The sequence below is a fragment of the Camelina sativa genome, chromosome 4, assembly GCF_000633955.1.
Source record: "Camelina sativa cultivar DH55 chromosome 4, Cs, whole genome shotgun sequence".
NCBI lineage: Eukaryota > Viridiplantae > Streptophyta > Magnoliopsida > Brassicales > Brassicaceae > Camelina > Camelina sativa.
Window position 1 is genome coordinate 1,365,155 of NC_025688.1, and position 24,087 is coordinate 1,389,241.

General features: G+C 40.6%; 2 protein-coding genes across 2 annotated transcripts; both read left to right on the forward strand.

The window, feature by feature from the left end:
- LOC104783445 lies at positions 1,870-7,428 on the forward strand. The gene is made up of 3 exons (XM_019244025.1): positions 1,870-2,260; positions 2,350-4,056; positions 7,055-7,428. The coding sequence occupies exons 1-3, from the start codon at positions 1,870-1,872 to the stop codon at positions 7,426-7,428; spliced, it is 2,472 nt and encodes an 823-aa protein (XP_019099570.1).
- On the forward strand, positions 22,620-24,087 carry LOC104779511 (the record flags this gene model as incomplete). The annotated part of the gene is given in 6 exon segments (XM_010503876.1): positions 22,620-22,893; positions 22,992-23,120; positions 23,202-23,390; positions 23,508-23,648; positions 23,755-23,864; positions 23,978-24,087. Coding segments are annotated over 6 exon segments (889 nt in total), but the record flags the coding sequence as incomplete, so codon positions are not given.

A 24,087-nucleotide genomic window follows, 5' to 3' on the forward strand; every position in this document is an offset into this window, starting at 1 on the left:
GAAGAAGCAAAATATGATAAAATATCAGTATCTAAGATATTTTTATTAGACAAAAGATGAAGAAGATTATGAGTGTAATAGCATGGAATTGTCAGGGAGCGGGCGCTTACCTGACGGGAGAGCACCTCCGGGAGCTCAGGAGATGGTTTTTTCCTTCTTTTCTTTTTCTTTCAGAAACAAAAAATAACTTTTCATTTATGCAAGACATTCAAGTTTCTCTTGGTTATGATAAATTGTTCACCGTGGAACCTTCGGGTCGAAGCGGTGGTCTCGCTTTACTTTATATGGAGTCTCCTGTTGTGAAAATTTTGTATTCAGACAATCGCATAATTGATATTGAGACTACCATTGAAGGACATAAGGTGTTTATGACCTTTGTCTATGGGGATCCAGTTATTGCATGCCGTGGAAACGTCTGGGAGCGGTTAATGAGGACAAGTGTGGATAGAGCAGGAGCATGGTTCATGATCGGGGATTTCAACGAGATCACAGGTAATCATGAAAAAAAGGGAGGCCGACGAAGAGCAGAGTCTACTTTCATTCCTTTTCGAACCATGCTGGCGAGTTGCGGTATGCTAGAATTTCCTTTCAAAGGAAACTGTCTTTCGTGGGCTGGCAGGAGAGGTAGGAGACGTGTTCAATGTCGATTGGACAGGGCAGTTGGAAATGAAGATTGGCACCATCTGTTTTCCCACACTGATGTGGAGTACTTAAAATTATGGGGATCAGATCATCGGCTGGTACTGGCTAGAATAAAATCTAGTAATCATCGGGCTCAAAGGAGCTTTAAGTTTGATAAACGATGTCTCGGGAAACAAGGATTCCGAAAAGTAGTTGAAGACAGCTGGGACTCAGCGTCTCCCATGGACCCTCTGGACTTCCATTCCAAAATAACAGCTTGCCGTAAAGCCATCTCTCGCTGGAAGAAAAACAATCCCTCAAACTCAGAAAAAAAGATCGAAGAACTTAAAAATAAAATCGATGAAGCTCAGGGCTTGGATTCGGTCTCAGCAGAAGAGGAACTGCAGTTAAAATGGCTGTTATGTGCAGCCTTTAGAGATGAAGAGATCTATTGGAGGCAAAAGAGCAGAGCCACGTGGATGCGTGAGGGGGATAGAAACACTAAATACTTCCATGCGTCTACAAAACAAAGACAAGCTCGGAATCTGATTATTTGCATTGAGAATGGGGAAGGCGGTCTTGCGGAGTCAGAAGCAGATATAGAGAAAGTAGCAACTAACTTTTTCGAGAATCTCTTCTCAGCCTCGTGTACGAGTGGCATAGAAGATGTACTCCAGTATGTTACTGAGAAAATTTCCCCGGAGATAACATTTCGCTTACACGGGAGCCATCAGATGGCGAGATTAAAAAGGCCCTTTATGGGATAAATCCAGACAAAGCCCCTGGGCCAGATGGTATGACAAGTCTCTTCTATCAGAAATTCTGGCATGTCGTGGGGAAGGATATCATAGCCATGGTTCGAGATTTTTTTGAGTCAGGTACTTTTGATCCTCGGCACAATCAAACAAACATTTGCCTGATACCTAAGAACGAGAGACCGAGAGCTATGACGGAGTTCAGGCCGATAAGCCTTTGTAATGTTAGTTACAAGATCATTGCAAAAGTCCTCAGCAACAGGCTGCGGAAGGTCCTGCCAAAGGTTATCTCAGAGACACAATCGACCTTCGTGGCTAGGCGTTTAATCACAGACAACATCCTTCTTGCTCAAGAAAACTTTCATGCATTGTGGACCAATCCGATTTGTCGCTCCAAATTTGTTGTCATCAAGACAGACATGAGTAAAGCTTATGATCGAGTGGAGTGGTCCTTCCTAGAAGCAGTCATGAGGAAACTCGGTTTTGACAACAAATGGATAGGCTGGATCATGAGCTGCTCTCCCCCTTCCTGTTTATCATCTGTACAGAAGCCCTGATTGCCCAGCTAAAGGGAGACCCGCTCTCCCCCTTCCTGTTTATCATCTGTATAGAAGCCCTGATTGCCCAGCTAAAGGGGGCTGAAGACGAAGGTCGGATCACAGGTTTAAAATTTGCTCAAGGTAGTCCACCGGTCTCGCATCTGCTGTTCGCGGACGACAGCCTGTTCTTCTGTAAGGCGGAGATCCAGCAATGTGCTGAGCTTCTGAAAATTATTAACAGTTACGGACGAGCCTCGGGTCAACAGCTGAACCGAGACAAGTCGGCGATCCTGTTAGGGAATAGAGTCCCCTCGGAAACAAAGACCGCCTTAAAAGAAACTATGGGTATTACGAAGGAGGGAGGCACGGGAATGTACTTAGGTCTCCCGAGACAATATGTGGGTCTAAGCAACAAGTTTTCTCCTTTGTACAAGATAGACTGAACTCAAGAACCAACGCATGGTCTGCAAAACTCCTTTCAAAAGGCGGAAAAGAGGTCCTCTTAAAATCTGTTGCCCAAGCAATTCCGACATATGTTATGTCATGTTTCTTGTTGCCTCAAAATGTCATTGGTAAGCTGAGAGGAGCAATCTCAAAATTCTGGTGGAGTACCAAGAACAATAACCGCGGTATACATTGGATAGCGTGGGACAAAATATGTGTACCGTTGTCGTGTGGCGGTCTGGGTTTTAGGGACCTCAAAGAGTTCAACCTGGCCCTATTAGCTAAACAATTGTGGCGCCTTCTTAGATTCCCAAACTCACTCCTATGTCGAGTCCTCAAAGGCCGTTACTTTCGGTACTCTAACCCGATAGATGTAGGAAGGGCAAACTCTCCATCGTTTGGATGGCGCAGCATCATTGCGGCTAAGCCTCTGCTTCAAAAAGGTCTCCGGAAGAATATTAGATCGGGCTTTAGCACAAGAGTATGGACGGATAACTGGATCCCAGCTGTACCACCACGACCGGCAAAGGATAACGGCGGACCTAGAGACTCAAATCTCTACGTAAACCATCTTATAGACTTTGAAACTAAAGAATGGAAACAGGATAAGCTCAAAGAGGTCGTAGACCCTCAAGATATCCCACTGATTCTAGGTTTAAAGCCAAGCAAGTCTTTCATGGTGGATGATTATTTATGGGTTCACACGAGGTCAGGCCAATACACGGTGAAGTTAGGGTATCTAGTGGCTTCTGAAGGGAACACCGAGAGTCAGGCGGTCATGGAACCAAGCCTTACAAAGTTAAAAGGACACGCGTGGAAGCTGAATGCACCCAGAAAGATCAAACATTTCATTTGGCAGGCGATAGCAGGTTGCATAGCCTCGTGCAGTCGCCTAGTGGACAGACACTGTGGAACAGATAGAACATGCCCGAGGTGTGGTGCAGCCGAGGAATCGATAAACCATGTTCTTTTCGAGTGTCCACCGGCCTTGCAGGTCTGGGCTTTGTCTCATACTCCACTACCTCCGGGGATCTTCCCGTGTTCTTCTTTATATGCAAATCTCGACTTTCTCTTCTGGGGAGCAAAGGACCTAGGCTATGTGGTATCCATTGTGGAGTCTTTCCCGTGGCTGCTTTGGTACATATGGAAGGCTCGAAACGATAAGGTATTTAATAATCATGAGATTCTGGCACCGGATACGTGTGAGATCGCCTTCTCAGAAGCAACCAGCTGGAAACTAGCTCAGGAACTGGGTAAAGAGGAAACAGAGGATATAGAGCAGGGAGGGCCCGTACGAACGCTACAACAAGGGATAGGCTTAGTCTGCTGTGTTGATGCGTCGTGGAAGGATTCTGATAACATTGCAGGACTGGGATTTGAACTGAAAGGCGGCCCGCAAATGTTATATGGAGCCAGGGGTACTACCCGACAACTTTCTCCACTTCATGCAGAGCTGGACGGACTGATATGGGCCATGGAAACGCTGATTTCGAGCGGTTTTACTCAAGTGCGTTTTGAAACAGATTGCTCAAGTATACCTAAGATATTAGAAGAAATGGAAGAATGGCCAGTTTTTGCCACGGAGTTAGATGTTTTTTCTAGGCTGAGAGATAGGTTTTCTTTTTTCTCAATTTCATTCATTTCTAGATCAAACAATGTCCGTGCCGACTGCCTCGCTAAGAGCGCTCGAGTACGAGGTATTATTTTTTCCCATGTAAGTTCGCAGATTCCGGAGTGGTTGGCTCATGAGGCTAACCTATTCGATCTAGCTTAATAAAGTATGGTGTTTTCGCGGTCAAAAAAAAAAAAACCATAGTTTTTACAATTACTCCAATTCCAAAAAAAATATCATATTTTTCGATGATTCAATATATATAAAAATAGTTACAAAAAGTTTTTCAAAATGTAACGCAGATCTAACCTAGTATATATATAAAAAAACATAATATTGAGAGTATAATCATGACTATAAGCAGTGGCGGATCCAGAAACTTTTTTAGCATGGAGCACAATACATCGTGCAGGTACGTTATCCTTGTGATAGTCCTTAACCAGCTCCGTCGCCAATAAGACATTCTCAATAAACAATCTATCTTTTACAAATGCGGATTGGTTTCCAGCAATAAACTTCAGTAAGATTCGTTTCAGCGTGTTTGCAAGAATCTTAAATATCACTTTGTAGAGCACATTGCAACAAGAGATGGGTTTGTAGTCTTTCATCTCCTTAGCATCCAACTTCTTTGGAATAAGGGCAATAATAGTGGAGTTGATGAAGAAGCAATATATGATAAAATATCAGTATCTAAGATATTTTTTATTGGACAAAAGATGAAGAAGATTATGTGGAAAATTATTTCTAAAGTATTTGCACTTTCATTACTCTAATTATCCTCTTCGCTGGTAGGAAGAAATTAAAAATTTTACCAAAACATATGAATTATAATCGCAATGCACTTTCGCCGACTAGCCAATGAGATTCAGTTCTTGATCTATATTTTTATTTAAACTGGTTGTGCGAGATTTAGCACCCACAACATATCAACTCAAACCGAAGGCAAATCGATCAACTTTGAAGATCAACTAAAATGAGAGATCTCCCTTTTGGGTCGGTTAAAAGGACCTGTAAGTGGAGGCCCAACAAAAGCAGCCGACCGACCTCCGAGACCGCCTCCAAGTCCGACATGATCATAAAAGGGGAAACTTATCCTATATTCCATCCGAGATTTAAGCAAAATTGATTAACCTAAGGTACTCATATAAATAGAGGGGTATTGTAACGACCCACTCTGGGTAACCTGATGGTACCACAGATATCGGATCAGAACACCGGACATGCTACGCACGCGATACATGCGGCGGTTCGAGAACAGAGCGTACATAGTATGAGTAGCGGTACGATAGGAGAACGTACGCGGTACTAGTGGTGGTACGATAAGGGAACGTATGCGGTACGAGTAGCGGTACATACGCGGTACGTGCCACAGACCAAGGACCTTACAATCACAGCGAACGATGGCACCATTCACAGTGAATGAGAGACTAGTTAGACCATGGGTATCCAATTGTGGAAATGAAGAGTTTGGGGACTACTGAAGTGACAATAATGAACAGATGTTTGAATTGAAGAAACGAAACCCAAATGAAAATGGAATAGTGAAATATCTAGTGAGAGTGACAGTGAAGTGGGACTGTCGGATAGTATGGTATCATCGGTGAACGATGGACCGGGCCGATGGGACATAGGTAGTTCGGTTATGACCATGGGCCGGTAGAAGGCACGAGAACTTGGAATTCTTGCGAATAAATTAGACTGACTCATGGGTAAGGAAACTCAAGGAAAATGGAAACTCGCAGAAAAGGAAATCGGGGTAGGATAAAGATAGTTGCAAAAGAAAAGAGAACTTGGGACACAATAAAGCTTATCGTTCTGGGGAATTCTAAGGCGGATTAGTCGACCCTATATAAGGATAGATAACCCTAAGCTCTCGAGAGAGAACCACACTAGAAATCCTTAAGCCGTCGTTCGAGAGAGAGAGAGAGAGAGAGAGAGAGAGAGAGAGAGAGAGAGAGAGAGAGAGAGAGAGAGAGAGAGATCCATCGATCATAGACCAAGTTTCCTAAGAGCCATCGAGAATCCGAGAGTCATAGTTGAATGAGAGATCGGTAAGTGATCCTCCAACCTAGTTCATCGTTAGTATTAACGGTTTAACATCGGATGGCAACAGTGACCAATGTGTCTGTGTAGTGATATGAGACCGGATCGGGGGAATGAACAAGTAGGACAAGAGAAAACTGAAATTTAGCACCTAGGGTCGAAACCAAAGGTGAGTGAGTGACTTTGGCCGAGTTCTATGGTCAATCTCTTGACCTGCAGTTTACTTAGTCCTGTTTGCTTGCTTTTCATGGTTAATGGTTTTATTGCAATAATTTTGATGGTTAGTCTAAGCGAATTGGACAACTATCCTATGAGTTTATTTGACTTGATGACTTGATTGAATTAGACCCTATGTCGTATTGAGATTATTGAACTGAGTCTAGCGAGATGGGATTACCACTTTGCTTACGCCTCCTTTATGGATGCAGGAAAGGAAAGGACCGACGATCTGAACTTAAGTGGCTGACCAGCTCGCTTGACGCAGGCAAAGAAGGGAGAGGATGGTGGCTTTGGGTAGTTTCATTTCTGGTCTAGTATTTTAAAGCGATGTAATAGCTTATTGGCATGACTCTCGTTGTACTAGAACTTCATTCTGAATTTGATTACATGTTTATGCTTATTTATGGCCTGTTTACTTAACCACATGCGCTTATTGTTGAATGAACAAGTGAAAAATTAATTGGCCCTACAGTTAGAGCCGGACATGGTCTATATCGGTAAGGGATTTTAGGGTCGGGGAGTTACAATTCGTATCAGAGCGCAGTTATAGTTCTAGGACAGTTTAGCATAAACGGGTATTGGGTTTAAAGCCATCCTTTCTTCGCCTAAACGTCTCGTGGTAAGACTTCTCATTGTTTCTTATTGTTATCTGTGCAGATCTAAGTTGGTACGAAAGCTAACTTAGAATCAGTCATGGTATTTCAGTTGGTTGTGAACACACGTAACTCGGGTAATGCAACGGCTAGAGAGGGAGCTAGGGAACGATGATGCATAGATCACTCCAGCGGTGAATGTTAGGCATGTGGGGGGAGTCGGTGTAGGAGCCGGTATAGGAGTCGGTGTGGGTGGAGTTGATGGTATTGGTACGGGAGCGGTGCCTATAGTGGGCGCTGATACGACTGCCCCGGTGGAGATGGGACAAGTCTTGGGTGTGTTGGCACAGATCTTGGAAAGACTAGCCCCACCACAGGCAGCGAATCCACCCATACCGGATATAGTACCAAGGGAATCAGTCGCTCTTTCGTACCTAACCATCATGGACCATAAGCTGAAATTGGGGACCCAGTACTTTAGCGGTGGAGCGAATCCTACCAAGGAAGACGAGTGGAGAAGCCATCTTGAAAGGAACTTCAACTCCGTGCGCTCTCTGATGGAGTACCGGAAGAATATTGCGATTCACTACCTGTCCGGGTAAGCTCATGCATGGTGGCAGGCTATGATTCTTGAGGATCTTCAGCCCAACATGACTTTGGAGGCGAGACCGGTGAGGGTTCTCGACAGGAGAGTCAAGGAACTTCGGAAGAAGAAGGTTCCTTTGATGAGATACCTATGGGACTGTGATGGTGTGGATGAGCATAATTGGGAGACAAAGGTGAGGATGAAGACGAGGTTCAAGAAGTGGTTCGAGAAGCAGGTCGCGACTTGAGCTTGTCTAGCCTGGTCCCAGTTGTAGTCCGTAGCTGGAGTATTCTAGCCCATCTCTCTTGTTACTTGGTCACTTAGGGGTGGTTGGTTGTGCGAGTAAGTACCAAGATGAGGTGGTGTTCAAGATACAAGATTCCGTGAAAGTTGTGCTAATAGAGGAAAGTTTCCTGAAGTGAAAGTTTCTAAAAGTGGAAAGTTTCTAGAAATAGAAAGTACTAAAAATGAAAAGTTTTATGAGAGTTAGAATTTGTCTATTATGGGAGTTAGAATTTGTCAATTTAAGTGGTTGTGGTGGTCTTTTGAGACATTGTGTGGCCTTTGTGGCGGACTGTTTAGCCAAATTGTGGCATTCGTGGCGGGCTGTTGAGCCAATGTTTTCCGTTTAGGTGGTATTTTGGGATGTATGGTCTTCGTGACCATCCTGGGGGACGTGTCGCATGTTTAGGAAATATTTTGGGATGTTTGGTCTTCGTGACGGTCCTTTGGGACAAGTGGTCTTCATGACGATCCTTCGGGATGTGACGCCTTGGTACCGGTCTTTGTGAGGACAATTGTTTTGGCCTTTGTGGCGGTCCTGTTTAGGAAATTTATTTGGCCTTGGTGACGGTCTGTTTAGACATTTTGGCCTTTGTGGCGGTCCTATTTAGGACATTTGTTGGCCTTAGTGGCGGCCCTTGTGGCATTTTGATGATCCTTGTGTGGTCATGAGGTATTATAGTGAGGGAATATGTGGTTTGTATGATATTTTGATTTTTTTACGCGAGCCACGGGAGGGAGACCTGGTTAGGAGATAGGGCTCAAAAAGTTGGTACTGAACGATTCTTGGGGGATTTTAATTCTCCTAGTACCATCATATTCTGAGACTTTTTAGCTTGAGAATATGGTTTGTATATCAACTTTGGATGACGATCCGGGGGCACGCTGTAGGGTGGCAACCCGAGAGACGAATAGTGGACTTCCCTTATACATATGGCATGCGGGTTTAGGTCCGATGAGGAGCCAATATTATGGTATGCATGTTTAGGCCTAATGAGGAACCAATAAAAATTCAAGGTTTAGACCATTGTGTAAAGGAAAGTCCAAAAGTCGAGAGCAAATAATGCATGGAACGTGAATCCTTGACTGATGGTTGTTCAAGATTTGATTACGAATCTATAATGATGGGGGAGAATTGTAACACCCGCGAACCAGAATCCTGGTTTGGGAGGTGCATCGATTGAGTCGAGTATAAAAGAATACTTTGACTTCCTTGGCCGAGTTTAGTTGTTTTATGTGAGAAAAGAGAGAAAATAAGGAGAGAAGCTGTTCTTAGGAATTTATGGGGGTTTTCTAGCTGTTTCTTGAGAGATCTTGCCTGTGTAGTGGAGATCTGTAGCTGCGATTGTGTTAGGAGCTTGCTAAGAGGCTTCGTGAGTTTAGATCCAATTTTTGTCATTCTCAAAGGTGATTGTGTGACCATGGCTGATCTAAGTGAATTGATGGTTGTTTTGTGTGACTTTAATTGTTANCCATCCTGGGGGACGTGTCGCATGTTTAGGAAATATTTTGGGATGTTTGGTCTTCGTGACGGTCCTTTGGGACAAGTGGTCTTCATGACGATCCTTCGGGATGTGACGCCTTGGTACCGGTCTTTGTGAGGACAATTGTTTTGGCCTTTGTGGCGGTCCTGTTTAGGAAATTTATTTGGCCTTGGTGACGGTCTGTTTAGACATTTTGGCCTTTGTGGCGGTCCTATTTAGGACATTTGTTGGCCTTAGTGGCGGCCCTTGTGGCATTTTGATGATCCTTGTGTGGTCATGAGGTATTATAGTGAGGGAATATGTGGTTTGTATGATATTTTGATTTTTTTACGCGAGCCACGGGAGGGAGACCTGGTTAGGAGATAGGGCTCAAAAAGTTGGTACTGAACGATTCTTGGGGGATTTTAATTCTCCTAGTACCATCATATTCTGAGACTTTTTAGCTTGAGAATATGGTTTGTATATCAACTTTGGATGACGATCCGGGGGCACGCTGTAGGGTGGCAACCCGAGAGACGAATAGTGGACTTCCCTTATACATATGGCATGCGGGTTTAGGTCCGATGAGGAGCCAATATTATGGTATGCATGTTTAGGCCTAATGAGGAACCAATAAAAATTCAAGGTTTAGACCATTGTGTAAAGGAAAGTCCAAAAGTCGAGAGCAAATAATGCATGGAACGTGAATCCTTGACTGATGGTTGTTCAAGATTTGATTACGAATCTATAATGATGGGGGAGAATTGTAACACCCGCGAACCAGAATCCTGGTTTGGGAGGTGCATCGATTGAGTCGAGTATAAAAGAATACTTTGACTTCCTTGGCCGAGTTTAGTTGTTTTATGTGAGAAAAGAGAGAAAATAAGGAGAGAAGCTGTTCTTAGGAATTTATGGGGGTTTTCTAGCTGTTTCTTGAGAGATCTTGCCTGTGTAGTGGAGATCTGTAGCTGCGATTGTGTTAGGAGCTTGCTAAGAGGCTTCGTGAGTTTAGATCCAATTTTTGTCATTCTCAAAGGTGATTGTGTGACCATGGCTGATCTAAGTGAATTGATGGTTGTTTTGTGTGACTTTAATTGTTATTGCTTGTTTGACTGCTTGCGAATGTTCTTGGTGAGTTTTGTGACGTTTGGAGGTTGATTTTGATGGTTTGGAGCCGAGAGTCAGAGGAGCTCGTGTTTGGCGTTGTATCACGCGACTGCATTGGTCGATATAAGGAGTGCATCTGTCAATGCAGTTATCGGTCGATGCATTTAGGGATTTGAAGGCGATGCAGGATGTTGCATCGGCCGATCCAAGGAGTGCATTGGTCATTGCGACTATTAGTCCATCGGTCGATGCAAGGTCGCGGAGTTGTGTATTATTTGGTTTGCTGGTTTTGTATGTTGATTGTGATTTTTTTTTCGCTTGTGTGTATAGCCCAGTAGATGGGAGGATCGCCTCACAGAGTATTTATGATAAAACTCACGCATTTCATATGTGTTGTGGTGCAGGAAAAGGCAAGGTGTGATCATGGAATCAAGGCGATGAAGAGGAGAATGTTTTAGAGCTCGGTCCCAACGCTCGTTAATGACATCCATTGTGTCTAGCATAAATTCTTCGTTCTCCAAGGCTCAAAGTGGATTTAAGGTCATGCGGACTCCGGGTACTTCGAGGTCAGCTGGGACTACGGTATCGACTTCATAGACCAAGGAAAAAGGTGTCTCGTTTGTAGCTCGTCGAGGCGTAGTTCGGATTGCCCAGAGTACACCCTGCAGTTCGTCCAGCCAGCATCCTTTGCGAGGGTCCAATCGTTTTTTCAAATTCGCCAGTATAACCTTGTTCATTGCTTCGGCTTGCCCGTTTCCTTGTGGGTAACGAGGAGTTGACTTACTTAGCCGTATTTTCCATTTGGCACAAAACCCTTCGAACTGCGAAGAGATTAACTACGGTCCGTTGTCCGTGACGATTTCGTATGGAACACCGTACCGGTAGATTATGCTCTTTAGCACAAACTGCTCTACTTCTTCACTTGTCACTTTTGCATAAGTCGCTGCTTCAACCCACTAAGAAAACTAATCAGTAAGAGCCACCACGTACTGAACCCCCTGGGTCCTCGGTGTAAGGGGCCAATGATATCCATAGACCACCTCATGAACGGGTAAGGTGCAGACACAGAGGACAAGAGCTCGGTAGGCTTGTGAATTGACGGAGCATGCTTTTGACATTTCTCACAATTTTGGGCATATTCCTCGCAATCAGCGACCATGGTGGGCCAAAAGTACCCTTGTCGTTTAAGTTTGAAAGCCAAGGTCCGTCCTCCGGAGTGGTTTCCGTTGGGGCCATTGTGAACAGTTCGCATCAGAGTCGCGGGTTCTTCGCCAACCACACACGTTAAATAATGACCTGTTATACTCCAGCGTAGGAGTGCTCCGTTATAGATGCAATACCGTGCACTAACAATTTTAAGTTTCCTAGCCACCCACTTGTCAGCTGGGAGTTTGCCTCATTCCAAGTAAGCCCAGATCGGACTCCGTCAGTCTCCTGCCCCCCAATTGTTAGTGTTCGTTTTGCTCGGAAGCCTGTCAGGTAGGATGATCTGATCCGGGCATGGAGACCTAGGTATCTCCGGAGTTTGGACTTCCGAATTGGTTTCCTGTTTGTCAGAGATAGGCGTGACTACCATGGTCAGAGAAATTACTTTGAGTGAGGGGCCGGAAGTAGTTGCGCGAGCTGCTTCTTCGACGGCTTTCTTCTTTTTCATCGCCCTAGTGACAACATGCGAGCTTTCTAGTCGTATGCTCGGGTACTCGATAACTTCTACTGGGATAATTCTTGTAGTTGTTGGGTCTGAAGTCGAAGCTAGTGATGCCATGGCGTTCGCATCTGAGTTTTCACCTCGCGGGATCTTGGTGATTTCGAAATCATCAAATTTTTCTGCCAATTCTTTGGCTGTGGCTAAGTAGGCTTCCATGCGCGCGTCCTTGGTTTCGTACTCTCCCAAAAATTGGTTGGTGACTAATTGGGAATCACAAAAAGCTCGTAATCTCCACACACCGATTCCTACAGCGAGCCTGAGTCCAGCCAAGTAAGACTCGTACTCAGCTTCATTGTTGGATGCATTGAAGGCTAAACGGAATGATTTCTCAATTACTTTGCCGGTGGGAGAAGCAAGGCGAACTCCAATTCCTGCGCTTGTTTTGGAAGATGCACCATTATCGTGTAGAGTCCATGGGACATCCATGTTATGTTCAACCGAACTGGCAAGTGGGAGTTCTATAAGGAAATCTGCTAGGACCTGGCTTTTGCACAAGTTCGAGTTCGAAATTCGATATCATACTCACAAAGTTCCACTGACCATTTTGCTAATCTACCGGACTGGCTTGGGCTGTGGAGTACTGTCCGAAGTGGTTGCGTTGTTTGGACGATAATCGAATAAGACTGAAAGTATGGCCGCAACTTCCTTGCTGAAATCACAACTGCCAAAGCCAATTTTTCCATCATCGCGTACCTAGACTCGGCTCCGGTGAAAGACTTACTGATGTACAAGATTGGCTTCTGCTCCCCCCTTTCATCCCAAACTAAAACTCTGCTAACTGCGCTTGCAGAAACGGCTACATAAAGGAAGAGAGGTTCGCCAAACTCTGGCTTCGCCAAAACTGGTGGCTCGGATAGGTATGTCTTTAGCTGAGAGAACGCCTCCTCGCACTTCTCGTCCCATGCGAAGTGCCTCCCCCTTTTTTTAATAACTGATAGAATGGGAGGCATTTATCTGTTGAGCAGGAAATGAAACGGTTGAGTCCTGCTATCCGTCCGTTGAGACGCTGCACCTCTCTTAGGGTCCTCGGGGAACTCATGGATAGGAAGGCGTTGATTTGCCTTGGGTTTGCTTCGATTCCTCTTTTTGTTACGATATAACCCAAGAACTCTCCAGATGGAACGGCAAACGTACACTTCGTGGGATTGAGCTTCATCCCGAACTGGTTCAGGATCTCGAAACACACTCTCAGCTCTGCGAGGTGTTAGCTAGACTCCATGGACTTAACCAACATGTCATCGATATAAACTTCCATGGTCTTCCCGTGCTGGTTCTCGAACATCCGATTTACCAACCGCTGGTAGGTCGCTCCGGCATTCTTCAGACCAAATGGCATCACTTTGTAACAGTAAGTTCCGCGGTCCATGATGAATGTGGTCTTCTCTTGATCGTCAGGGTTCATGAGAATCTGATTGTATCCGGAGAAAGCATCCATAAAAGACATCAGTTCGTGTCCGAAGGTGGATTCGACTAACTTGTCGATGTGAGGAAGAGGGAAATTGTCCTTATTCAGGTCGGTGAAGTCAACGCAGACTCGTGATTTCTCATTTTTCTTTTTAACAACTACCGTGTTGGCGAGCCATTCCGGATATTTTACTTTGCGTATCTGTCCGGCCTTCAGTAGTCGCTCTACTTCCTTATTGGCAATTTCAGCCCGTTCGGGGCCAAGCTTCCGTCGCTTCTGTTTTACCGGCCTAAATGTTGGGTCTACATTTAGCTCGTGTGAAATAATTTCGGGATCTATCCCTTGCATCTCGTCAACTGACCAAGCGAAGGTAGTAATGTTTTCTTTGAGATAAGAAATCAAACTAGCTCGGAGCTAGCTTCCCAAACCAGCCATATTTTAATTTCCTGATCCGGGAACTTTGGGTTATTGAGGATGGCTTCTGTGAGGTCACCTTGCAGCTGTTTTCGAACTAGATTCTATGCGACCTCGAGCTGTGGTTGCTATTGGTTCAAGAGCTTGTGGCTAACGAGGTAGCAGCTTCTCGCCACTCTCTGACTTCCCATAATTTTCCGACCTCCTTGGGGAGTTGGGAACTTGACGCACTGATGGTACGTTGACAGAAACGCCTTCATCTGGAACAGCCAAGGCATCCCCATACTTGTGTTATAGGCCGCAGGCGTTATAGGCTGCCTTCATCTGAAACTCCACCTTCTTAACAACACCTTGAGTGGAGACAGGTAAAGTTAATAACTTATTGTTCCTAGAGACATCGATGTTTCACTGGTGAATGAGACCAGTGGAGATGGAGGACCTACGATGTGTTTCTTTCTGATGCCCATCCTAGTGAGAGTCTCCAGAAAAATTAAATCTACTGAGCTTCCAGTGTCTATCAAAATTCGGCAAACCTCGTGGTTTGCTACATCAAGTGAAATTACAAGTGCATCATCGTGAGGAGCATCTAGATCCTCTGTTTCTTTCTCCGAAAAGGTGATCTCAGGCAGATCGCTCGGAGCGAGCTTCGCTCGTTTAGGTGCTGGATTAGCGAGCTTGCGTTGGTGGTCCTTGATTGCCGTTATCGAGTTGCAAAATAAACGTGAGCCTCCCATGATGATGTATATTTGTTTTTAGGGCTTGCGTCCCCATCTACTTCCCTCGGCTTTTTTGGTGGAAGGACATCCTCTTCGAGTTCGGACGCCGTTTTTGGGTCTAGCTCGTTGATTAACACACTCGGCATCTCGCCATATACAAATTTCTCAGCAAGAAGGTGCATCAACTTCTTGCAATCCCGAGTTGAGTGTACGTTAGTCTTGTGGAGTTCGCAGTATGCGTTTTCATCCCGCACCCATTTGTTGCTTGGAAGTACTCCGCTTTTGGAGCGCGGAGAGACGATGGCTTGGAAGGAGATCCCCTATGGGACCCTTTATGTGGTGACTTATCAACCACAAAGGTCCCGAGCCCTGACTTCGGAGCTGCTGGGGGTGTCTTCTTGGTCGGTACTTCGAAATGAGGCTTCGATATTGCTTGATGCTTCTGAACTGCTGCCGCTTTTTCTTCCTCAGCAATTATCCAGTTCGAAACTCGATGCAGAGCGTCCTGGATAGTGGCAAACCGATTCACAGTCATCTCTTCTCGGAAGCGAGACTCATGCTAGAGGCCGTTCTTTAGAGCAGCCAAGGCAGTTGAGTCCAAAAGCCCCGAAATCTGGACTTGAATTTCTTTGAACTTAGTTATGTACGAGAGAAGTGACTCTCCTGCATTTTGAGTTAAATTCCAAAGTTGGCCATCAGTGACCATTGTTTCTATCAATCTTGAGTATTGCTTGACAAAAGATGTTGATAGCTCCTTGAAATTGTTTACGGAGCCAGATGCTAAAGATGCGAACCAAAGCAGAGCAGGTCCGCAGAAGGTTTCTGCAAACAGCTTACAGTAACCAGCATCGGCTTTGTGAGGCTCTAGGTCTACGCGGCTGGCCATTAGTAGGAAGGTTTTAAGATGCGTCATCAGATCTCCTTTCCCCTCGTAGCTCGAAATTTTGATTTTTTATCTATCCTTCACGCGGACTCCGGCTATCTGATCTGAGAATGGAGTCCGCTTGGACTCTTCAATTACCCGGAAAATATCCGGTGCCAAAGTGGTCGCACTGTGCATTCTGGATCGCATGTCTCGGATCTCGCCCTGCATCCAATGAAGCTCGGGGTTGGTTGAAATACCCGGAGTCAGGTTTTCCTGAAGGACATTCCCTCTTACAGGTGGAGGTAGCCGAACTGGGAGTACCGAAGAATCAACGAATTTGGGTCTGACTGCGGTATGGCCATCCCTGGCCAGTAGTAGCGTGGTCTGAGAGACGGTATGAGGTGGGTAGGTGTTCCCCGGAGTTGTTGCCTGCAGCGGAGTGAACGGCGGAATGACGCTGGTGAAATTCAAAGCGCGTCGCCGCGGGTTTTGCACGAAAGAAAGGAGATCGACCCGATCAGCATATGCGCGGTGGGAGGTTGAAACTTCAGCAACCGAACTGGTGACTGTCTCTAGGCGAGTAGAGACTTGCCCTTCCAGATTGTCAAAGCGCTCGAACAGAGCAGCGGAGGCTGCTTGTTGTTGGGCAGACTTCTCTGCCAAATCCTGCAAAAGTTTATGGATTGTTTCCAAAGTTACCTGGTTGGAGGTCTCGTTAGCCATAGCGATGCTTGCACGGCGTGGATCCGGGGGTGGAGTCGGAACTAACAAGAGTATAGGTTACACTCCCCTCCTTCTAGCGCCAAATGTGGGAACTGAAACTAAATTCTCCCTTACGAAGTGTTTTTCGATTGGAGGGACTAACCACCTGTTATAGTTCCGAACTAAATCTAGAGACCGAAAGAGTAGTCAAATGGAAGTATGTGTTATTGCTTAAAGAAAAGTTTTTTCGTCCGTCTTACAATGTCCCTCCTCATGTATTTATATCAAGTCATTACAATCAATGCCTAATTAATTCTCTACGTAAATCTTGCACCCTAATCAATCTGATTAAATGCGAGAATCTTTGACCGAGTCCGAAACTGATTCGAGGGATGCTTCTCTTCGTTCCAACCTTCCATCGGGCTTAGTGGGTCGATCCATAATATGTCCTTGGCCCATTTTGTGTGTTTGGTCTGGGCCTTAGTCCGTTATCTGAGATGAGCAATCGTGGGTACAACATTTCCCCCCCCCCCCCAAGTCCTCCGAGCTGACTAACTCGGGGACTTTTGATCTTCAATTGGTTGTTTTCGGGAAACTAAATATCCCCCATATCTCATGATTTGATCGTGTTAATGATGAGATTTGCCTTCCCGAACAAGCTCTGGGGCCCACTGAGAGGCCTAACACGCTATAAGAGAGAAAAAATGAACCGGGACTTCTCGCTTTCCCAGGCAATCATTACTTCCTCTTGGTTCTGTGTCTAAAGGTAACCCTCCCGACTTGTTTCTCTTTTACTCTAAAAATTTATTATTTGCCCTCTGTGTTTTGTTTTGCTCCTGCCTCCTTTGTTCTTCGTTACTCGTCGGAAAGTTCTTCAATTCTTTCCCTTTTAGATCAATCGTCTCTATTCTTACTCGAAAAGCATGTCGCCTCCAAAATCTACGCCGAGTAGAGTCGTGAAACCTCTAATATAGATGAAGATCGGATTACTTTTTTATTATTAGTTGCTTGAGCATTATTTGTTATATTTTTAGAAGTAGAGTTTTAAAATAGAGTTTTGAAGAAGTCCATGTTTAGATTTTGAACGAACTTTCAATGAAATTACATCATTTGAAGTGTAATATTTAATCATTGTATTTATAGTCATGATTATACTCTCAATATTATGTTTTTTTTTTACATATACTAGGTTAGATCTACGTTACATTTTGAAAAACTTTTTGTAAATATTTTTATATATATTGAATCATCGAAAAATATGATATTGTTTTTTGGAATTGGAGTAATTGTAAAAACTATGGTTTATACAATGATAAGATAAAGAATGCATTAATAAAACAAAAATAAAGAAATCTCAAATCTAGGATGGCTTATAAATGATTACATTTTAAACAGATATAATTAATTGTATAAATACCCTTACTATCTTAATGTATATTTGTTTTATTTTCTTTTAACTTTTGTGGGAGATATATTAGTGTAGTTTGGATTTGTGGTCTACTTTTTGTAGTTTACACAAATTTAATCATATAATTGTTTTATACTAGTATTTAATTTTTATTGTTAGAAAAGTTATTATTTGTCAAAGTACATAGATATATTTTTACTTTACATTAGTCTGGTTTTGTGTATTATTTTAATACTATCTAAACCGATTAAAAGCAAATCGAATACTAAATTGGTGCTTACATAAGATATTGTAAATCTGACTACTAACTTAGCTTTTGAAGTCAACTCCGCACGTACATGCGGGTCCAATCCCTAGTTATACTTTAAGTATGTTTAATAGCATAGGTATTAGGTTAGGAAAAATGATTGTCAGCTACTTGAAGTATAAGTCTACACATGACCATATATACAAACAATATGAATGTCATGTTAACTACGTGAACTATTATCATCATATAAGGACATACATAAACAAACATAGGTTATGTGTACAACACCATAAACATTCAACTTTGGTGTTCTGTTGGCCGGAATCCGGCGTTGACCATAAAAATATTCAAAATTTTTTTTTTTTTGTTTTTATATATTTTGATAAATAAATAAAAAAAGATAAATGATTTGAATAATTTACAAAAACAAAATATAACAACAAAAAGTTATACGACAAAAAATATAAGAAACTTATATACAAAAAAAAAGTTTATATGACAAACGGAATTTGTGGTATATCTAGTAACTAATTTTGTTTAATACAGAAAATATACCAAAAAGAATATAATAAAACTATACCACCAAAAATTTATGTGTAGTAGATTTTTTCATAAAATTATAACAAATTTATACCTTTTCCTTTTAAATATCATTTTTTATATTGTATTTTCAAAGGTAGGGGGTTTTAAATATTTTTTTTGTCTTTTTACTTATTTAGAAGATAATGTCATTTGGAATATATCCAAGACATTGACAACTATTTCTTTGATTTTACAAAATTCTATGTCTTTGTTTTTAATAGGAAGAAAATAATGAAAATTCTATTTATTTACATGAAAGACATATATCTTGAAGATAATTAAAAAAACAAAATTTGAATTTTCCATTAGGTTAACTGTCAAAGTATTTTTTTTTAAGTTGTAGATGATTAATTAGTTTTCACTGATTTTAAACTATAATATAAAACCTTCAAATTTTTGGAACTTAAATATTGTATCAATTTGTCATTAGTTGGTGTTCTTATCAGCATATATTTGTCATTTGTATTTTATTGGTATTATATTTATATTTTACTAATATGATTCTTATGTTGGATAGATTGTAAATGATTTAATTATATATTTATAGTTTACTAATATGATACTTATTCTGAATTGATTTGTACTATAATACTTGGTTACTTAACATTAGTATATATTTTAAAGTTGTAAATGATTTAATTATATATGAGCTATAATTTTAAATGGAAAATATTGATAAGACATACAATGTTTATTATATTTTTAAAAGTTGTAAAATAAGATAATACATAAATTAAAACTAATAATTACTATATATAAAAAAAAAAAGTAGAGTATCCCCTACATATGTAATTCAAATATTCAATTGGGCAGAGAGAAAAATAGGGAGAAACTCTAATTAAAATCTCTTATTAGTCTAATTTATCCGCAAGGATTCCAAGTTCTTGTGCCTTCTACCGGCCCATGGTCATAACCGAACTACCTATGTCCCATCGGCCCGGTCCATCGTTCACCGATGATACCATACTATCCGACAGTCCCACTTCATTGTCACTCTCACTAGATATTTCACTATTCCATTTTCATTTGGGTTCCGTTTCTTCAATTCAAACATCTGTTCACTATTGTCACTTCAGTAGTCCCCAAACTCTTCATTTCCACAATCGGATACCCATGGTCTAACTAGTCTCTCGTTCACTGTGAACGGTGCCATCGTCCACTGTGAACGTACGGTCCTTGGTCTGTGGCACGTACCGCGTATGTACCGCTACTCGTACCGCGTACGTTCCCTTATCGTACCACCACTAGTACCGCATACATTCTCCTATCGTACTGCTACTCATACATGTACGCTCTGTTCTCGAACCGCCGCATGTATCGCGTACGTAGCGTGTCGGGTGTTCTGATCCGGTATCTGTGGTACCATCAGGTTACCCAGAGCGGGTCGTTACAATACCCCTCTATTTATATGAGTACCTTAGGTTACAAGATAAATCTATTTTGCTTAAATCTCGGATGGAATATAGGATAAGTTTCCCCTTTTATGATCAGGTCGGACTTGGAGGCGGTCTCGGAGGTCGGTCGGCTGCTTTTGTTGGGCCTCCACTTACAGGCTCGTTTAACCGACCCAAAAGGGAGATCTCTCATTTTAGTTGATCTTCAAAGTTGATCGATTTGCCTTCGGTTTGAGTCGATATGTTGTGGGTGCTAAATCTCGCACCAACAGTTTAAATAAAAATATATATCAAGAACTGAATCTCATTGGCTGGTCGGCGAAAGTGCATTGCGATTATAATTCATATGTTTTCGTAAATTTTTTAATTTCTTCCTACCAGCCAAGAGGATATTTAGAGTAATGAAAGTGCAAATACTTTAGAAATAATTTTCCACATAAACTTCTTCATCTTTTGTCCAATAAAAATATCTTAGATACTGATATTTTATCATATTTTGCTTCTTCATCAACTCCACTATTCTTGCCCTTATTCCAAAGAAGTTGGATGCTAAGGAGATGAAAGACTACAAACCCATCTCTTGTTGCAATGTGCTCTACAAAGTGATATTTAAGATTCTTGCAAACAGGCTGAAACGAATCTTACTGAAGTTTATTGCCGTAAACCAATCCGCATTTGTAAAAGATAGATTGTTTATTGAGAATGTCTTATTGGCGACGGAGCTGGTTAAGGACTATCACAAGGATAACGTACCTGCACGATGTATTGTGCTCCATGCTAAAAAATTTCTGGATTCGCCACTGCTTATAGTCATGAATCTCATGATTATACTCTCAATATTATGTTTTTTTTATATATATATACTAGGTTAGATCTGCGTTACATTTTGAAAAACTTTTTGTAACTATTTTTATATATATTGAATCATCGAAAAATATGATATTTTTTTTTGGAATTGGAGTAATTGTAAAAACTATGGTTTATACAATGATAAGATAGAGAATGCATTAATAAAACAAAAATAAAGAAATCTCAAATCTAGGATGGCTTATAAATGATTACATTTTAAACGGATATAATTAATTGTAAAAATACCCTTACTAATCTTAATGTATGTTCTGTTTTATTTTCTTTTAACTTTTGTGGGAGATATATTAGTGTAGTTTGAATTTGTGGTCTACTTTTTGTAGTTTACACAAATTTAATCATATAATTGTTATATACTAGTATTTAATTTTTATTGTTAGAAAAGTTATTATTTGTCAAAGTACATAGATATATTTTAACTTTACTTTAGTCTGGTTTTTTGTATTATTTTAATACTATCTAAACCGATTAAAAGCAAATCGAATACTAAATTGGTGCTTACATAAGATATTGTAAATCTGACTACTAACTTAGCTTTTGAAGTCAACTCCGCACGTACGTGCGGGTCCAATCTCTAGTTATACTTTAAATATGTTAAATAGCATAGGGATTAGATTATGAAAAATGATTGTCAGCTACTTGAAGTATAAGTCTACACATGACCATATATACAAACAATATGAATGTCATGTTAACTACGTGAACTATTGTCATCATATAAGGACATACATAAACAAACATAGGTTATGTGTATAACACCATAAACAAACATAGGTTATGTGACCGGTGTTGACCGACGTTGACCAGTGTTGACCATAAAAATATTCAAAAAAACTTTTTTTTTCTTTTTTTTTTTTTAATGTATTTTTGATAAATAAATAAAAAAGATAAATGATTTGAATAATTTACAAAATTAAAATATAACAACAAAAAGTTATACGATAAAAAAATAGAAGAAAATTATATATATAAAGAAAAAAGTTTATATGACAAACGGAATTTGTGGTATATCTAGTAACTAATTTTGTTAATACAGAAAATATACCAAAAAAAATATAATAAAACTATACCATCAAAATTTTATGTGTAGTAGATTTTTTTCATAAAATTATAACAAATATATACCTTTTCCTTTTAAATATCATTTTTTATATTGTAGTTTCAAAGGTAGGGGGTTTTAAATATTTTTGTTTTGTCTTTTTGCTTATTTATAAGATAATGTCATTTGGAATATATCCAAGACATTGCCAACTATTTATTTGATTTTACAAAATTTTATGTCTTTGTTTTTAATAGGACGAAAATAATAAAAGTTCTATTTATTTACATGAAAGACATATATCTAGAAGATAATTAAAAAAAAAAAAAAAATTGAATTTTCCATTAGGTTAACTGTCAAAGTATTTTTTTTTTAAGTTGTAGATGATTAAATAGTTTTCACTGATTTTAAACTGTAATATAAAACCTTCAAATTTTTGGAACTTAAATATTGTATCAATTTTGTCATTAGTTGGTGTTCTTATATATAAAGTTACTATCAGCATATATTTGTTATTTGTATTTTATTGGTATTATATATATTTTTTACTAATATGATTCTTATGTTGAATTGATTGTAACATATATTAAACTTGGTTAACATTAGTATATTTTTTTTTAAGTTGTTAATGATTTAATTATATATTTATAGTTTACTAATATGATACTTATTCTGAATTGATTTGAACTATAATACTTGGTTAACAATTAGTATATTTTTAAAAGTTGTAAATGATTTAATTACATTTAAGTTATAATTTTAAACCTTTGTTTTTTGGGAAATATTGATAAGACATACAATGATTAATATACTTGGTAGATATTATTATATGTTTAAAAGTTGTAAAAAAAAAGATAATACATAAATTAAAACTAATAATTACTATATATATAAAAATAAAAAAAAAAAAAAAAAAAAAAAAAAAAAAAAAAAAAANAAAAAAGTAGAGAAAAATATTTTCTTCCTACATATGTAATTCAAATATTCAATTGGGCAGAGAGAAAAATAGGGAGAAACTCTAATTAAAATCTCTTATTAGTCGCGTCTCTCCGCGCGAGAAACTCAGTGGATGATGGATGCGATAGAAGAATCTGTGGAGTACCATGATGCAAACGACGGTAATATGTTCCGTTTACTCGAGGACGACCATCATGGGTGTAGTAACCAAGTCGTGCCCCAGAAGAAGAAGAAGAAGCTCAGTGATTGGGAAGTGTCTTTTGCCAATGTTGCGGCAAAGATGGGTCCTTCAGATCTAGCGGATTTCCTCGACAAAGTTCCGGTACGTTCGTGAAACCATCTCTCATCTTCTCAATCGATCAAAAAATTTCCCAATTTTTGGTTTGGTTTGGTTTGGTTTGTTAATTTCCCAACATATAGGACAAGTATCCGCCTGTGCCCATGTTTCGGCTAACGAGATTTCTCGATTACTATGACACTGCACTTTCCGGAGTATCATGTCCATGGTGTGAGATGTTCAAGGACTCTAATTTGGCCAGCCTGATCGATGTATGTTGTGAGCTTTTTTTACCTTTCTGTCTCTCTGTGGTGAATCAATCAATCAATATTAGATTTATCATCGTGAAACAGGTTCCGTTATGCCATATTCCTGAACCTGTCCTCCGAACATCAGTTGAATGGCTCAACCAACAAGTTCCAGAGAGAATTCGCTGTGACTTTGTAATGTTGACATTTAATTATATATTCTCTTATTTGGTTACACCAGCAAAAGACTTTGTTCCCAGGAGTGAACTGATATTCATAATGGGCAAGACTAAGGTAAAAAGAAAAAAAACAACAACCATGTCGCTTTCACTAATGTCTGTGTGATTGGAAATACTACTTGCGGCCTTTGTTTTCACTTATTTTTCATATTTGTTTTTTTTTTACGATTAGATGGCAATGTTTGTTACATTAGCAATGATATTGCGTAGCAAACCTCATGTCTTAACTAAGGTTTTGCCCTCTCTGAGGAGGTTTGCGCCTTTCTATAAAGTACCTGGCCAGATTCCGCTTACACTTTGGTTCATTACTCAGGTTCGTATCTCTGTGTGTGTGTGTGGACTCAGGACCGACCAAGTGTGTTTGATTTTTTTTTGTTGTGTAGCTCTAATTATTCAACTGTAAAAATGATGTGGGACAGGCCTCCAAAGATGATTTATCTCTAGGCTTGCTTTCATGGGCGCATAACTTGTTACCTCTAGTCGACAGCCATCCTCAGTCAACAGATGCCATCCTCGACTTTGTCGAGAAGTGAGTCCAAAGTTTTGTTTTCTTTTTGACTTCCCTTTTTGCTATATTATATACAAAAAAAACATCATCTGAGAGATCTTTTGTTTGTTCATGCAATGCAATTTCCTTTTCAGGATTTTGGCCAAACCCGATGATCTGGCCAGAACTTTAAAAGCTCCTCTCTGGGAGGGAGAGGAGCTTATTCCACCTCATTCATTTGAGATCTTGCTTCGGCTTACATTCC